Source organism: Panthera uncia, assembly GCF_023721935.1.
Source record: "Panthera uncia isolate 11264 chromosome B2 unlocalized genomic scaffold, Puncia_PCG_1.0 HiC_scaffold_24, whole genome shotgun sequence".
In the NCBI taxonomy this organism is placed as follows: domain Eukaryota; kingdom Metazoa; phylum Chordata; class Mammalia; order Carnivora; family Felidae; genus Panthera; species Panthera uncia.
This window is the reverse complement of record NW_026057580.1, coordinates 110,170,496-110,188,565: the sequence shown is the minus strand read 5'-3', so window position 1 is coordinate 110,188,565 and position 18,070 is coordinate 110,170,496. Positions and strand designations below refer to the sequence as shown.

At 43.5% G+C, this 18,070-nt stretch overlaps 2 protein-coding genes across 7 annotated transcripts in view; one reads left to right on the top strand and one right to left on the bottom strand.

Moving 5' to 3' along the window:
• Positions 1 to 161: 161 nt before the first annotated feature.
• Positions 162 to 16,666, bottom strand: GTF2H5 (general transcription factor IIH subunit 5). 5 transcript variants are annotated; one of them, XM_049653157.1, is made up of 3 exons: positions 16,586 to 16,666; positions 15,610 to 15,679; positions 162 to 615 (listed from the first exon to the last, which is right to left on the bottom strand). In XM_049653157.1, the coding sequence occupies exons 2-3, from the start codon at positions 15,642 to 15,644 to the stop codon at positions 435 to 437; spliced, it is 216 nt and encodes a 71-aa protein (XP_049509114.1). In that variant the 5' UTR covers positions 15,645 to 15,679; positions 16,586 to 16,666; the 3' UTR covers positions 162 to 434. The 5 variants fall into 5 exon arrangements, with proteins under 5 accessions (XP_049509114.1, XP_049509116.1, XP_049509115.1 ...); XM_049653159.1 differs by having other exon boundaries at positions 16,626 to 16,649; XM_049653158.1 differs by having other exon boundaries at positions 16,417 to 16,637.
• An 89-nt stretch (positions 16,667 to 16,755) lies between these two features.
• Positions 16,756 to 18,070, top strand: part of SERAC1 (serine active site containing 1) — a 78,338-nt gene continuing 77,023 nt past the window's right edge. Inside the window, exons 1-2 of one of the 2 annotated variants that reach the window (XM_049653123.1) lie at positions 16,756 to 16,877; positions 17,504 to 17,564. The gene's annotated coding sequence lies outside the window, so the exon portion shown is untranslated. The remainder of the gene's footprint in view (positions 16,878 to 17,503; positions 17,565 to 18,070) is intronic. The other variant, XM_049653122.1, reaches the window with a different exon arrangement.

Sequence of the window (18,070 nt, the reverse complement as noted above, 5' to 3'; positions counted from 1 at the left end):
CTAAATAATCTGTGAAGTTTCTAATTAGAACAGGACAAACCACACCCACACTACAAAACCCCACAATTATTAACAGGAACAAGTGAAACAGTTAGGTTAGACGAATAATTTAAAAGCATATTCCATCATATTCTTAATGTATTAAAAAGGTAGGAAAACCATTTACATTAATATTTTAATGTAGGATAATAAAAGGCAAATCACAGACAAGCATTAAAACTTTTCTTTCTTTTTTTACATTCTAGGGTACACGTACTAAAAAAAAAACAGAAGAGGAAAATCTGTTCGGGGCTTTTTTTCTGAACGAATGACATCATAGGTTTTCCTGTAACATGCATCTAAGCAACTAAGTTTAATCTGTCACATAGGACACTGAATGGTGACAGTCTCACATTTGTTTCTTTTGATTCCTAAGTGGTCAATATTGAGTATTTTCACTTCTGAGTAAGAGAAAAGGCATTTTGGTCCATTAATTCACCCACTCGCTCCTGGAGGACATTAACCAACTCTGCTATAACGAAGACATGAGTGTCATCAATGTCTTGAATGATGAACTTCTTTCCTAGGGCATTTGATTCATCCAAGTACAGCAGGAACTGCTTCATGGCTGGGTCACTGCAGAGAAAACACATAAAGATGAGACGCCCTGTTGTCAAATTTCACGGGAACAACTAGAATTGGGCTTGTAGAATTTTTAGGAAAATTTATAAGTTCTAAACTGTTAACTCAATCCCTCACTCCCTCTCAAGCACTAATGATCTGTAGACATAGCTTCATTTTAGAACTGCTGGTTCAAGTTTTAGACAAAGAGACCGATGATAAGATTTTAAAAGAGTAGTTTGTCACTGACAAGTGAAAAATAATGTTCAAAGCTTGGTAGTTAACAGGGCCAAAGAGTAACAGCTCCCTTCACGGATTGAAAAAATGAATTTCCTTACTTGCCCATGACCATGACTTTTAAGAAGCCAAAGGATTTTCACTACCTTGCCAGTGAAAAACTTATTTACAAAACCAGTCAAACAGTCACTTTGCAAAAGTCAGAGCTGCATTCAGTCTCAGCTTTATCACTTACTTGTATTTAATCTCCCAATATGTATTTGTATTACATGTATTTAATCTCCCAAAGCCTCAAAATGAGGCTACAGGGCAGTTATGAAAATTACAGAATAATGCCAAGAATAGGCTCTGGCTTGCAGCAGGTGCCCAAATTATTTTTCTTCCTTAAAATTTTAAACTTTGTAAGTCTGAACTATCATTCAGAATCTTTAAGGGAAATCCTACCAAAATCTCCTAGAGAATACTGAGCTCAAAGAGATCCAAATTTAATTCTATTTATTTGTGGTTTTCACCCTGTAATGAATAGAGTAAGTCACAAAGGAAAAAGGGATATAATTTCTTGGATTTACAGAAACATATCTGTCATAAAAGCTCTGAATCACACAAAAGGGACACCCTTTAGACCTAATGTACAATGTATTTAGCAAAAATTGAACATAAAAATGTCAAGCTGCATACAATTTTCAAATCTTAGAGAAAATGTAACTTTACAAACTCTTTTGGTTTATTGAGGAATGGCAACATCAATTGCAAAGATGCTTTAATTCAAAAAGGGTCAGTGTAGTTTCCTGAAAACAAAACCAAATTTTAGTTCCTTCAAGTACAAACCAGGTGTGAGCGAAGCTAACAAAAGTAAAGGATTTATTTCAGTCACTAAATGGGTATGGTTCATGGTGTATTACCTATTAATAAAGCCAAGTCTTCCTGAAAAGATGATTTTCTTAATTATTTCTAGTAACTTACCATTACAATGATTTTATGAACATTTTACAATGTAAAATGATGTGAATAAATAAATAGGTCTGCCCTTATCAGATCTGACACAGATTTTAGTTTTTAAAGTGTATTTATTTATTTGAGAGAGAGAGAGAGAGAGAAAGAGAGAGAGAGAGACCGAGACCCAAGCAGTCTCCACACTACCAGTGCAGAGTCTGATGTGGGGCTCGAACTCACGAACCATAAGGTCATGACCTGAGCAGAAGTCGGATGCTTAACCAACTGAGCCACCCAGGTGCTCCAAAACTGACACAGATTTTGAAAAAACAATCCAGCACTCTCCTGTTGGGGTGCCTGTCTGGCTAAGTCGGTAGTGTACGTGACTCTTGATCTCAGTGTCATGAGTTCAAGCCCCATGATGGGCATGAAGCCTACTTAAAATAAAAATTAAAAAAAGGAAAAAAAAAAAAAAAAGAACCCTCCCTGTTACTAGAGCTTACATTTACCAGTAGTGCTACGATACACACACACGCACACGCACGCGCGCACATGCACAGAATAGGGAAGCAGGATGAGAACTGGCAGTCATGAAACTGCGACACTCCCAAGTTCAAACAGGGGAGGCAGGGAAGGCCTGACTGAGCAGGTGACATCTGAACAAACACCAGGAGGTAGTGAGTGAGCCACGTGACTCAGGCAGAGAGAAACAGCAAGGCCACAGAGGCTGGAGTGCGGTGACTAAAGGGAACAGAAGTGGGAGATGAGGTCACCAAGTTCGCTGTAGCTGGGCCAGATCACAAAGGGCCTCAGAGGTGATTTTAGCAACTCTGGCTTTTACTGGGAGACATGATTTAACTTGCAAACTGACTTAAATTTTATTATTATTTTTTGGAACGAGAGAGCGAGTCCATGCATGAGTGGGTGGGGAAGGACTGGAGGAGAGGGAGAGAGAGGATCCTAAGCAGGCCCCACATCCAGCACAGAGCCCAACACAGGGCTCCATCTCACGACCATGAGATCATGACCTGAGCTGAAATCAAGAGTCAGACACTTGACTGACTGGGCTACCCAGGTGCCCCCAAACAGACTTAAATTTTACTTTTTAAAATATTTTTAATGTTTATTTTTGAGAGACAGAACTTGAGTGGGGGAGGAGTAGAGACAGTGAGAAACACAGAATCCGAAGCACAAAGCTTCAGATCTGAGCTGTCAGCACAGAGCCCGACGTGGGGCTCAAACCCACAAACCGCAACATCATGACCTGAGCCGAAGTCAGAAGGTCAACTGACCGAGCCACCCGGGTGCCCCAAACTGACTTAAATTTGAAAAGGAAGGATCATACAGCCTGTGGGGTTGAGAAAAGACTGGGGTGGTGGTAGTGGTGGAGGCAAGGGTGCAAACAGGGAGACCGATCAGAAGGTGAATGCGGTAACCCAGGCAAGAGATGATAATGGTTTGGAAGTAAGTGGTAACGGGGAGATGAGAAGCGGTTGCATTCTAGACATACGTTGAACGTAAAGCCAACATAATTTGCCGAGACTAGACTCCGACTTTGGAAGAGAAGAATTAAGGGGACTCCCAACATTTTTGGTCAGAGCAAATGAAAAAAAATGGAGTTGCCTTTTAGTGAGATGAGGAAGTGGGAAGAACAGGTGTGCTGGGAAGATCAAGAGTGGGTTTGAGGCACATTGCACTTGAGATAGGTTGGCACCCAAGCGGAAAACTGCGTAGGAAAGTGGGCATACGATTCTGGATTCCAGTAGCAAACTCTGGACTGAAGAGCAAAAGTCAGTCATCAAGCCCCAACAAGGAAGTGAACATCGCAACAGAGAAAAGAGTATGGACCAAGCCCCAGACTCCCCAACGTCAAGAGGTTAGCAGGAAAAGGACAAATCAGCAAAGCAGACTGGAAAGGAGTGACTGCAGAGGCAGGAAGAAAGCCCTGAGTTCTGGAAGGTAAGTGAACAAAGGACATTTGGGGAGAAGAGGTGATCCACCGTGATAGGTGCTGGTAACAGACAGGTACAGGAAATAAGGATTGAAACTTGACTACCAGACCTTGGCAAGAACAGGTTCAGTGGAGTCACAGGACAGAAATCAGAGAAAGTGAATTTAGACAAGTCTTCCAAGAAATTCTTTTTCACAGAGCGGGAAATAGAGCCGCAGCTGGAAAAGGATATGGGAATCAATAGGTTTTGCTCACCTCCTTCCGGGGGTGGGGGTGGGGGTGGGTGGGTATCACAACATGTTTAGAATGCTGATGGGAATGATTCAGTAGAGAAGGAAAAATTGCTAGAGCAGGAGGAGGAGGAAGGCTGCTGGAAAGCTGTCCTGAAATAGGCAAGAAGGGATGGGGTCCAGTTCCCAAGTAGAGAAGCTGGCTTAAGACAGAAGAATGGATACTTCATCATAGCCAGTGGGGGGAAGGGAAGAGTATATGCGCACAGATCAATGGGACAGACTTGCCGACTTTCTCTCCCGATTGCTTTTCCTGTATTTTTGCAGTGAAACAGGAAAGTTTTTGGAGGTAAAGAAGTTGAAGGTATGAAATACCACATTCGTCTAGTCTAAGAAGTACATTTCCCCCCACATTTTAACATCTCCAAAATCAAGATGACTCTTGCAATCAATGGCATGATACAGTATACCTGGTAGTGATTTTTCTTGGAGGCACAAAAAATACCAGTAAGTTTTTTTTTTTAATTTTTTTTTCAACTATTTATTTATTTATTTATTTATTTATTTTTGGGACAGAGAGAGACAGCATGAACGGGGGAGGGTCAGAGAGAGAGGGAGACACAGAATCGGAAACAGGCTCCAGGCTCTGAGCCATCAGCCCAGAGCCTGACGCGGGGCTCGAACTCACGGACCGCGAGATCGTGACCTGGCTGAAGTCGGACGCTTAACAGACTGCGCCACCCAGGCGCCCCCCAGTAAGTTTTAAAACTACTGAAATCTTGGGGCACCTGGGTGGGTCAGTTGGTTGAGTGTCTGACTTTGAATCAGGTCATGATCTCACGGTTCACGGGTTCTAGCCCCGCATCGGGCTCTGTGCTGACAGCTCAGAGCCTGGAGCCTGCTTCGGATTCTGTGTCTCTATCTGTCTCTGCCCCTCCCCTGCTCACACTCTCTCTCAGAAATAAAATAAAAACATAAAAAAAAATAAAAAAAATACAACTACCAAAATCTTGAATTTGAAGTAGAACAGCTGTATTAAGAGGGGGACAGTAAAAAGACTAAGAAACAGGGGTTTGCTGGCTAGCATTAAGGGTCCACATGAGTTTAGGAGTCGTGAATTTAAAGCCGTGGAGGTAAAGGTTCAGAGCAGGTGCAGAGTGGGACAGAATCACATCTGGTTAGTGTGAGAGAGAGGCAAGGGAGCTGACGGTCTTTAATTGAACGAACCAATGCGGCCTGGAACCGTGGAGCCTCAGCCCTCAGTGGGCTGAGGAGGACGTGGGGTGCTGCTGGGAAGGTCAGGGGAAGGCGGGAGATCAACAGACCGCAGGCCTGGCAGAGCTGAAGAAATTAGAGCGAGGGCATTAGAGGGAGTGAATGGGCAAGAAGGGGTGGAGGTCAGGGAGACGCCCGAAGTGGAGAGAGTGAAGGGAGGGCAATACTGGCAGGGACAGATGAGGGCCGCCCACAGCAGCGGGAAAGGCTGGGACAGGGTGGAGGACAGGCTTGGGAAGAGGAGGTCAGGAGACTGAGAAGTCAGGGTATTGAGGGGACGATCCACGTGGATGCTGAAATTACCAAAATGCGCAGAGGAGAGCTACTCAAGAGTGACAGCCTTCACCGAAAAGCCTTGAAGGGAAAGGGGAGGGTTAGTGAGCAGGGTCCTCTGATGGTGAGAGCTGTGGGTTTCTATGAAGACAAGTCACCATGTCTGAAGTGGCAAGGAGGAGTAAGGCAGATACCTATCCAGTTTCCTGGCCCCAATGGTACATGAGGTACCACAGAGGAGGCAATGCTTGGGAGGGTTGTGGGAGAAGTGTGCTCAGGAGAAAGCTCGTGCTCCCAGTGAGACAGAAAAAGGGGGCTGGGAGAAGGAAGAGTTCCGAGGGGTGGAAGATACAGGGGGTCCTGCCGGGCTAGGGCTCAGAGGGGTGGAGGTGGGAAAAAGCAGATGACTTTTTCTGCTGCAGGTATCGAGTGTCAAAGTGTCCAAGGGGTGGCCTGGAAATCTGTGGCTTTCTGGGTGACTGAAAACAGGAAAAGTAAGGCTAAAGAGTATGAGAATGAGAGTCTCAGGGCAGGTAGAGACATGAGACTGAAGGCCAACAACAGGCAGATGTGGATGCATCAGAGCGGGGTCTTCTAGAAAGGTAATGTTATAGTCACGGATTTAAGCAGATACAGATAAACTGCACATTTCCAGGAATTCCCTAATTTTGGCAATTACACAGAATAAGAAATTTTTGTAAACCAGTTAATATGTTGTACGTTGAAAAACCTCACTGAGGTAGACAAATTACCAATGATTGACAAAAAGGCTGTGAAACAAAGTTAAAAAGGGCTTAAAGAGCAACTCTAGGGCGCTGGTGGCTCAGTCGGTTGAGTATCTGTCTGACTTCGGCTCAGGTCAAGATCTTATGGTTCATGGGTTTGAGCCCCATGTCCGGCTCTGTGCTGACAACGCAGGGCCTGGAGCCCACTTCGGATTCTGTGTCTCCCTCTCTCTGCCCCTCCCCTGCTCATGCTCTGTCTCTCAAATAAAAATAAACACAAAAAAAGCAATTCTAGAAAGAAGGGGAGGAGGGGCGGCAGGGAGTAACAAGCAGGTTTAACAGGGTTCTTTCAGTTGCAATTACAGAAATGGAATCGAGGAGGTCTACAGAACAGGGAAATCAAAGCTTCAGTGTCTCTAACGCCATTGTTTTTAAAAACTGTGTTGTTTCCCTAAACGTTTCCTTGCCCATACAAATAAAAGGGGAGTGGGGAATACAAGAGGACTCACTTAACAGATGGGGGTGAGGGACAGACAGAAATAATCGGCTTTAGTGTTCTGCAGCTGGGCCATTTCCCGTCTCTCCCTTCTCCCTCTGCCATCAGGGGACAGGAAGACTCACTCTCATCTCTCACATGGAGGCCCTGGTGCCCATTTTACCCTCAGGTCCCACAAGAATCTCAGTATTCTCTTTCTTTTTGAGAGAGGCATTGGAGGGAGAGACAGACCCCTAAGCAGGCTTGACATCCAGCTTGGAGCCTGACACGGGGCTCAAACTCATGACCAAGAGATCAGGAGCCTACGCTGAGTCAGACACTCAACCGACTGAGCCACCCAGTTGCCACAGATCTCAGTACTTTCAATTAAAATCATTCAGAGGCTTCTTTGAAGGATATTCTTCACACAGAACAATTTAAAATAGATTTCGGGTCCAAATGTGATAGATTACCTTGTTACTGTCTGAGCCCAGCACATTCACAGAGGACACCAATTTATTCTAGTAATTGGCTGCTCTGAGAGGTTTTAGAGATAGCAAAGGTTAAGTGGTTATAAAGACTAATAGATCCCCAGAAATTTTCTAGATGAAATAAATTTACATTATTTCAACGAAGTGAACCCCAAACAACTGAAACTAAGAAGTGTCAGGGGAGCTCACGTCTGTGCTCTGATTCAGCACGCTGGTGTTTTCAAAATTTTTGCCATTTGCATACCATCCCTGGTATTTTAGCCAGATCTTGTAACACCTGCATTACATATTATTTTTTCTCTAAATTGCTTTTACAGCAACTTAAAAAAAATTTTTTTTAAACATTTATTTATTTTTGAGGAATAGAGACAGAGCACAAGCGGGGGAGGGGCAGAGAGAGAAGGAGACACAGAATTTGAAGCAGGTTCCAGGCTCAGGGCTGTCAGCACAAGCCTGACGTGGGGCTTGAACTCATGGACAGTGAGATCATGACCTGGACCGAAGTCAGACGCTTAACTGACTGAGCCACCCAGGCGCCCCTAAATCAACTTTTAAGCCTAACTTGATCTGGTATGAATCATCAGTCATCCTGATGTGTTTTTTTTCCCTCAACTAAATTAAACTGGTCATATACAAACTATTTTTGTGTTCTCCCCCCTCCCTTTTGTGTTCCACTACAAATCATCTTGAACACCAGTGGCAGTCCCCATACCTGGGGAAACACTGCTAACTGACAAATGAGATAGTCACTGGTCAGTGAGATACTGAAATGACTATTTCTGTTATTAATTGCCTCAATTAAACTTTTTGAAAGGAAACAGAAAGCTGTCAATTTCAGACTGAATTCTCAAACATGTACCTAAAAAATATAATTTGTAATGATTCAAAAGGACACTCAAAGCTTAGGGGATCTTTGTTACGAAACACTGAGGGACTGGAATATCTTGCCTGAATACAGGGTTATTTATTCCACTTTCTCATGAAGAGAATCTATGGGAGAGTCTGCTGGTAAGAACAAAGCAAAAAAAACCCCAAGTGCCCATAGACATACTCAGTTAAAAAACTGGGATCGGGGGGCCTGGGTAGCACAGTCGGTTAGCGTACGACTTTGGCCCAGGTCAGGATTTCGCAGTTTGTGGGTTCAAGCCCCGCATCGGACTCTGTGCTGACAGCTCAGAGCCTGGAACCTGCTTCGGATTCTGTGTCTCCTTCTTTCTCTTCCCCTCCTTCGCTCATGCTGTCTCTCTCAAAAATAAATAAACATTAAAAAAAAAAAAAGTTAAAAAAAATAAAAAACTGGGGTCAGGGCTAGTGAGCAAGAAAAAAATGTATCTCCGCCCTGGAGATGTGACGGGCAGATGTCAATCAACCCCTTCCTACATAACCTGAGTATAAAACGTGATTCTAAAAAGTACTGCGAAGTCTCTCCTAGGATGATGTAGTTAGCTATACGACAGATCACAGAATCACGGGTCACCTGCACAAAATTGTCAGCACTGCCCATACCATCAGAATACTAAGATTGGCTCAGTCAATGGTAAACAATCCTTCCTGATAATAATTAGCTACAAGGTAGAATTCCTTAAAAATCTTATACTTACAATGAGTAGGGTCTTAAGAGAAAGAAAGGGCCACCACAGGAGTCATTACATCAACCAGAACGACTGTCCCAAGTCTCCAATAGGACACACAAGAGGTTTATTGTTAAAAAGACGCAAGACACTAAAGAAAACAACTGGGCTCAGCCAAAGCCCAATCCCCACCTCAGTCAAACAAAATATGTATGATCTATAAAATCACTAACCCTCTCCATGTCTTAGGGTCCTAGGTAATAAGATGGAGACAGTGCCACTTATGTTGCAGGGTTGCTGGATTAGAGACTATACCTAAAACACTTTGCTCACGGTAGATACTCAAATGAAGAGCAATTACAATGCCAAGAGTTTCTGGGTGTGTGAAAGGATATAGGTAGAAAGGTTCAAATGACCCCCTTCTATCCCCATTAAAGGATTTGCTTGTACAAAAATGTTGTTCTATTATTATCCCGTGAATACATATATTATTCTAAGACTGCACATGCACAAGTCCTTTTACAGACCTTAACACAACACAATGCTTAGTTCTGTGTTAGAAAGACAGATTACATAAGGCTTATTTGCGTGGGTTCTGAAGCCAGAATACTGTGGTTTAAAATCCAATCTTAGCAGCTGTGTAACCCTGAGCAATTTATTTCTCTGTGCTCAATTTCTGCATCTATAAAATGGGGATAATAATACCTATATCTCATAGGGTTGTTGTGAGAACGAATAGAATATTACCAAGTGCTTAGTACGGTACCAGTAAATGTTCAGTGTTACATCATGAAGGCATTCAGCCCTTTTTATTTAACACTGTATCACACAATATCATCCCAGATCACTTGAAATGTTTGCAAGTATTTTAATAGCTACATTATCTGATTAGGAAAAAAGTCACAATGTTTTAAGTTTTCAATTCCAGTTAATGCAGTATACTATTAGTTTCGGGTGTATAATACAGTGATTCAACACTTCTACTCGACACCTGGTGCCCATCACAAGAGCATTCCTTAACGCCCATCACCATCCATTCTTTATAATTAAGAGTCTATTTCTTGATTGTGTCTTTTTCCTTTTGCTCATTTGTTTCCTTAAATTTCACATGGGAGTGAAATCACATGGCATTTGTCTTTTTCGGACTTATGTCACTTAACATTACACTCGCTAGCTCCATCCTCAAGGCGTCATGTTGTATGAGCACATTCAGTCACCTACGTTTTTATCTGCAGTTCTGGTCACTTCCTTAGGATAAACTTCTGGAAGGGGAATTACTGTGGTAAAGCATATCAATGCTCCAAAACCTATCACAAATTGCTTTCCGTATTAGGTCTTTTTAAAGACTGTGCTTCTATCACCCATATCGTTAGCTCGGTGAGAGCTGCTTTTTAAAAACTAAGACTGGAAGCCAACATTCACTTCATTTAAAAGCTATTTGATGTAACTTGCCAAAAAAAGAGGTCTGGTGCACAAAGCTTTTTTGTACTGAAACTTGAATCCAAGTTATCAGAACCTGTTCTTATCTCCACTATTATCACTGTGCTAATAGAGAAGCTCTAAAGGAACATTAATACCCTGGGATTTAGGCTGAGATTACATTCCTTGGCTCAATTATGTTAACAAAATTCATTCAGTACACAAATATTTACTAAGCATCGCCCATGTATAGTTTAGGCACTCTTCTGGGTAGCCAAGAAACTTCTGTGAATATGGCCCTTCTAAGAAGCAAAGGGTCACAAGAAATATATAAATGCTGCGAAAGAACAGAACAATGGTAAGACTAGTTTTGTCTTAGTTCTTTTTTAAAGTTTATTTATTTTGAGACGGAGACAATGTGAGTGGGGAGGGGTGCAGAGAGAAAGAGAGAGAGAGAGAGAGAGAGAGAGAGAGAGAGAGAGAGAGAGAGAGAATCCCAAGCAGACTCTGCACTGTCAGCACAGAGCCCGGCACAGGGCTCAAATTCACAAAACCGTGAGAACATGACCTGAGCCAAAACTGAGAACTGGACGCTTAACTGACTGAGCCACCCAGGCGCCCCTTGCTTTTGTTCTTAATTGCTTCTCCTAACAGTATAGGTTTAGAAGCCGAACCCGTAAATCTAATAAATACTATTTCTTCAGATTCTTTGCTATTGTGCTGTAAGCTAGTTGGGAATTGCACCTTTATAACAAATCATCTTGCCGAAGCACTTGCCGCACCAAGTAACCAAGATAACGGTCGCCCCAGAGGTCTGCTCTGGCACCCGCATCTGGACAAGGCCATTTGTTGGACACAGGCTGCTTGCTTCAGTACTGCTGTGGTTGGCTAGATTTGGGAAATGCTTAGTGTGAGGCTGGCAGTTGACAGTGGTGGACCCCAACAAAGAGGAAGTTTTCACCAACCTCATTGATACATAAAAACACAAATTTATCAACAAAAAATTTCAATTTAGCTTTAGATTTTGGCAGTTGATAAACTTTGTGAGGAAAGAATCTTCTTATATCCTAGTACCTTGATTTTTCAATTCATAGAGTTGGGCCTAATGGCCACCACCATAATCTGACTTATTTGCTTCATTTATTAAAGACTCCAAATCAGGTGAAAGGAACTGACAGAGGTGAAATTTAAATGGGGTACGAAGTTCAGCCATTCTAAGACAGGTGTCAAATTAAGACTCCCTTCTTGAATGAGGCCCTACATGGCCGAGAAGTATTTTGCCGGCTGCCTGAACAGAATGTGTGGAACAGCGCTATCCATGCCATTATAGACGACCACGTATGGTGATGTGGCTGGAATTTGGAAAGAATCACTGCAACAATGAAAGTGGTTTTAAGAAATTCTTGAGTGGTTTGCCTATGAACTCTAGACCTATGAGATTCTGTACTCCACACACCTATAGGCCCCACACAATCCATGGGTATTATGAAGTAAACAGACTTATACTATATTACTAAGAATCTTCTTTTTGGCATCAAATACAGACATGAGGGAAACTGAAGGACTTTTCCAGTTACTGTCCCAGCATGGACACCTGATTGTGGAGTTCCCAACAGCCCTGACCATGCCCTTTATAAACCTATTATTTCTTAAGCCTGGAGTCTTTTTGGAAGATTTCTATCTTTGGGAAGACAGTAACCCTCTTGGAAAATTGTGCAGGCTACACTTTGGAATTCACCTTAAAGGAAAAAATTCAAGTTTTGCAAGGACAGTGTCCATCGGCAAAATAAAACTTTACTAGTTTAGGTGCAAAACGATTCTCCATAGGAAAACTCATTATCAGACTTAGGCCAGTTAAGTGCTTCTCTTCCCAAACTTTAAATGCCTTTTAACAAGTATCTTTGCATGCACAATTCTGATTTAGGAGACTTGGAGCGAGGTCTGAGACTTTGCATTTCTAACAAGTTCCAGATGATGCTGTTGCTGTTAGTCTGGGGATTACACAGAAGAGCAGAGTGATAGAGGGGCCATTAGAGCCTACGTAGAATTGAGGCTTGGTTCCATGACAGCAAACTGGGCAGAGAGCTCAGCCAACAGGAAAGAAAACTAACACCTCAGGTCCTCTTACAAATTTATACTAGGTCCTCAAGGCTACAGTGAAAGCCTACCACTGAGATTTTAATGAGCCTCCCAGGATTCTGCTCTTTAAAATGCAGTCCAGCCATATTTTTTCAAATTAAAATATAGATCTAACACAATCTTAACCATCAGGCCAAAAGGATTATTTTGGAAACAGACTAAATTATTCTGAGGTATTCTTTCTTAATTTTTTAATACTTATTTTTGAGAGAGGGAGAGAGAGAAGAGCTTGCTGAGTGGGGGAGGGGCAGAGAGAAAGGGAGAACGAGGATCTGAAGTGGGTTCCGTGATGACAGAAGGGAGCCCAACGCGGGGCTCTAACTCACGAACCACCAGGAGATCATGACCCAAGCCAAAGTCAGATGCTTAACTTGACTAAGGCACCCAGGCGCCTCCTGAGATTATTCTTGAATAGGCAGCAATGACAAAGAAAAGAAGGGATGTGGGACAGGATTAAGGAAAAGTAGCAGGGAGAGTGAAACAATGTGATAAAAGACGTATCATTAGAGAAGGGAATGAATGGTGTGAAACACATGTTCAGCTAAAAAAAAAAAAAAAGGCAAATTCAAATCTTTGCCTAACATGCCCTTCCTCCCAATAAATTCTAGATAAATGAAACTTTACACATCAACAAAAACTAAAATACAAAAATCCGACAAGAGAGAAGTTAAGATTTATCAAATCCAGGGGTGAAGATCAAACTTAAAATTGGAAGAAACAAAAGGGGAAAAGCGGACAGCTGACACTGTATGTATGTGTATGCCGTATGACTCTGCGGACGATGCTTTTAGGCAAATAGGCCTGAGAGATGGAATGTGGAAAGGGCTCACAGAGACCATCTGAATACAAACAGGCCCGTCAGGAGATCCACCTCAAAATATCCAGAGGCCCTAACTGACCAATGGGCTACTTACAACCAGGCATAGTTACCAAAAAGGGGAGAGAGAATTCCTTCCGTTCCCATCCCCACACCTCCTCATCTTCCTCCTTTAAAAACAGCCTTCACTCTCTCTGCTTGCTGCTCCTGTGCAGTGTATTCCATAAACTTGTATCTCCTTTGCTCTGTCTTGGGTGAATTTCCATCCCCTGCGCCATTGGCTTCCACTCGGTCGTCGCCCCACATGTGGGGGCTCCCATCTGACTGGACAGACACCACATTTAGACACCGTATCCTCTGTGTTAAAAAAACAGTAGCATTGAAAGACCAACCAGGAGAATGTTTCTATAATTACGAAGAAAATTTTTAAAAATTTATTTATTTTGAGAGAGAGAGTGATGGGAGCGCACAGTGGGGGAGGGGCAGAGGGAGAAAGAGTGAGAGAATCCTAAGCAGGCTCAAACAGCACGGAGCTTGATGTGGGGCTCAAACCCATGAATGTGAGACCATGACCTGAGCTGCAGTCAGACGCTTAACCAACTGAGCCAGCCAGGTGCCCCAATTATGACAAAGTCTTAAGAAAAATACAATACAAAAAAACTAGCTTAAAAGTATTTTCCAAAAGAAAACAGCACTTTGTGTTTAGAACTTATGGGACCCAGATCCTGTCCCCTTGCTTTCCCCAGTGAACACCTCTCCTCTGTGAGTAGTTTGTTCTCATCAACATAAATTGTATTCTCTCCATTAAAACCAAAATAACAAGAACCAGATTCCCTTACCATATCCCTCTTCAGCTTTCAATCCAGTTCTCCATTCCTTTGCTTATTATTACAGCAAAACTTCTCTGAAGATTCTCCACTTCCTCATCTTCCTTTCCCTTTTCAAAGTACTCCAATCTGGCATCTATCTCACATTTCCACTAAAACAGCTCTCATCTTAAAACAAAACAAACAAAAAAACGTTGCCTGGGTGGCTCAGTCAATTAAGGGTCTGACTCTTGATTTAGGTTCATGTTATGATCTCACAGTCCTGAGACAGAACCCCAAGTAGGGCTCCCCGCTCAGTGTAGAGCCTGCTTAAGAGTCTTTATCACTCTCTCCCTCAGCCTCTCCCCCACTGGTGTGCGCATGCTCTCAAGTAAATAGATTAAATTAAAAAAAGAAGATACGAGAAAAATCACTGACTTCCAGTGTCTTCACCTTATTCTCTCTCTCAGGCCCACTCACCTTCATTAAACATCCCCTCTTAGCTTCCCTCCCACGTCACTGGCTCTTTTCTTCTACCCTTGTTTTGTTTCCTTTATTCCAAACATTAAATCAACCGGCACTGCTCACCACTGAGCACTTGAAACGTGGCCAGCCTGTGATTTGGGCTGCAGAAAGTAAACTACACACTGCCGTATGAAAAAAGACCTAACACGATTTTGAAATCTTTATCAACTTTGACGATTTAGGACACGTTAAAATAGTTTGGATACACTGGGTTAAATGAAATGTATTAATTTCACCTGTTTCAATTAACTCTTACCGTGGCTAACAGAAAATTTAAGACAACGTGTGTGGCTCACGTTGTATTTCTATAGGACAAAGCTGCTTTGATGCCGAAAGTATCCTAGGGTTTGGCTTTGCTCCTCCCCCAGCCTTAACATCACAAACAAGTGGAGACAGAGCAAGAACTGGTCCCGTAGTAGAGGTCTTCAGGCTGTGGTACTTGGCCCTAGATAGCCTGCTTTGAAATTCAATGCCGCTCATTAAGGTTTCTAGTTTCTTCTTTGGAACGCGTGCCTCGTTTAAGAAACCTTCAATTGACTCTTGACTTTCTTACTCTTTCAAGACCATAGTTCATGATGGTGAAGACTCAGGCAGACCCTAAATTCTAGTCAATCCCTGAGGGTGGGATGACAATGCAAGTACTGTTCCTCCAAAGAGTGTTGATCTAAAAAATACACCTTCCCTGGAGGCACCTGGCTGGCTCAGTTAAGCGGCTGACTTTGGCTCAGGCCATGATCGCACAGTTCTTGGGTTGGAGCCCCACATAGGGCTCTATGCTGACAGCTCAAAGCCTGGAGCCTGCTTAGGATTCTGTGTCTCCCTCTTTCTGCCCCTTCCCCACTTGCGCTCTGTGTCTGTCTCTCTCAAAAATAAACATTAAAAAAAAATACACTTCCCCTGACCAAAACGTGTTGGAAATAATGCCACTTACGCCACTGGCCAGAGACACTGAAATCTGGCACAGGAAAGAAATATACCAACAAAATCTGTTCCACTTGTTATATAAGAAAAATGAAGTTAAGAAAGTTGAAAGACTTGATTCGTTTGGATCTTAAAACAAAAACATGGATTTTAGAGGAGGTATACATACATCAAGATTCAACACGGAGATTTAAATTTCATTAAGTATCAAAACTACTAACCATTCTATCAGCACTCCTTTCAAGACGTTGACCATCTTTTCAAAGTCAGAAGGTGATGACCTTTAAAATGCTAATAAAAGAGATAAGGTGACAATAAATTCAAAAGCACCGACTTGAATATACTTTGGAGATTTGCCTCTGAAATGAGACAAAATGTTTAATGTCAAAGAGTTAAGTCTATGAAAAACATAGGGCTAACGTTAACAAGACATACAGTTATTCTGATTTTTAACAAAATTAAAATGAGCCTATTGGAACATTAATGCTTCTTGCAAATGCTACCCGAGTCGACCCAAAAGAAAGCAAGCCACCTAAGTACGCCCGCGTACCCAAACCAGGTTTAGAACATGAGTCACAAGATTTCTATTCCCACCTGGGCTAATGATAAAAGATACGATCCTGGGAAGCAGGAATCACAGAATGGTAGCTCTGAAAGGGATGGTGAGGCCGACCATCTCTTTTCACAGAAGAGCTAGAGCAAAGGGACAGAGCTAAAGCTCCCGGGTAAAAAAAAAAAAAAAGAAGAAGAAGAAGAAGAAAAAGAAAGAAAGAAAGAAAAAGGGGGGAGAAGAAGAAGAAGAAAGAAAAAGGGGGGAGAAGAAAAAGAAAAAAAAAAGAAAGAAAGAAAAAGGGGGGAGAAGAAGAAGAAAAAGAAAGAAAAAGGGAGAAGCCAGGTCACCAGATCATGTGTTCCTTTACCAACTAACTCAGTTTCCCAAGGATCTGCCCTAGGAGGAAAGAAAAAAATCCCACGCGGCAGATGCGAACTTAATCCTTAAACTTCTCACACGGGATGCGAGCCATTACCTCCCCTATTGAATTCCACGGCTCAATTACAGCGGGACAGCCTCCAGGCCTCTTCAGGAAGCGCCCCGAGGGGGTGCGAAACAGGGCCCGGTATCCCAGCACTTGCAGGACCGGCTTCTGAGTCTCTTCTCCCCCTCCCTTCCTTGGAAACCCACGATTTTCTACGCACCCCACTTTGCCTTCTCGCTGGAAGAACTGACACCACGCACCTCTACCCACAGATCCAGCAGTAACTCCGCCTTGCAGCGTCTGTGCCGGCTACGTCATCGGTCAGCGACGCTCTTGTGGGCGGGGCGCGAGCTGGGCCGAGGGGGCGGGGCGCGACGGGGGCGGGGGCGGTATCACGTGCCGCCGGTAGGCGGCTGGAGGGCTCCAGCTGCGAACCGCCGAGAAGGGTTCGCTGCCTGCCGACGGGGTCGGGGGTGAGCGGCTGAGGGCGGGCCGAGTCCGCGTGCCGGCAGGTAGGAAGGGGAGCCCGGGCTCGTGGGGGCGGGCGAGGGTGTCCGTGAAGCCGGCACGGCGGGGAGTGGGGAGGGCGGCGCCGGGGCACGGCTCCCGACCGACCTGCTGACCCGCCGACCCGCCGACCCGCCGCCGGGCTTGAGGGCCTCTCTCTGAGCCTGGGCCTCCCGACCCTTCGTTCCCACTCGCTGCCCAGCTCCGGCACCTCTCTGAGGCCCAAAAAGCACCTGCCGGTACCATCAGCCCCGCCTCGGTAGTCACGGAAAGATGATGGGAAGGAGTAGGAAACAGTCCCTTCATTCAAATCGGCACCTGCCAACCACAGCTTCTAGCTCTGACCGGAGAGGTTGAATACATTGAATGCTTTTAGATTTTTAAACCCGGTAACGGTCATCTTAAAGTGGAAGACCCCAGAGGGTTCTAAAATTAATTCTTTCCCCAAAATTTGATGTATAGTCTACTAGAGCTCTCACTTTATTTTTTTACCAGTGGAGGGATGAGCTTCTTGCTTAGGTTCCTTAGGTTAAATTGTACTTCCCCAAATAAGTTAATGCTGCATTGTATTGCTTGGTGTGTTTGTGTGATTTATGAACCCAGCTCTTATATTCCGTTTTCCTCTTTTAAGCCCTCAAATTTTTGCCTCTTTTGGGTTTCGGTATTGCTGCTTCCGCGTGCGTGCTCTCTAGGTATGGTTCTTCCAAAGTGTCCTTTTTTATTAAATTTTTTTTAAATGTTTATTTGTTTTTGAGAGAGAAAACGAACACAAGTGGGGGAGGGGCAGAGAGAGATGGGGACAGAGGCTCTGAAGCGGGCCTTGCACTGACAGCAGAGAGCCCAATGCGGGGCTCAAACCCACAGATCGTGAGATCATGACCTGAGCAGAAGTCGAATGCTCAACCGACTGAGCCACCCAGGTGCCCACCCCCCCAATTTTTTTAATTTTTAAGATTTTTTAATCCAAGTATAGTTAACATACAATGCCATTATAGTTTTAGGTGTGAACAGTATAAAAATTCAACACTTTGGTCATCACTGTAAGTGCACACTTAATGTCCTTCACCTATTTCGCCCATCCCCCTATCCACCTCCCCTCTGGCTACCACCAGTTCTCTATATTTAAAAGTCTGTTTGTCTTTTTTCTTTGTTTTGTTTCTTAAATTCCACGTAGGAATGAAATCTTACAGTATTTGTC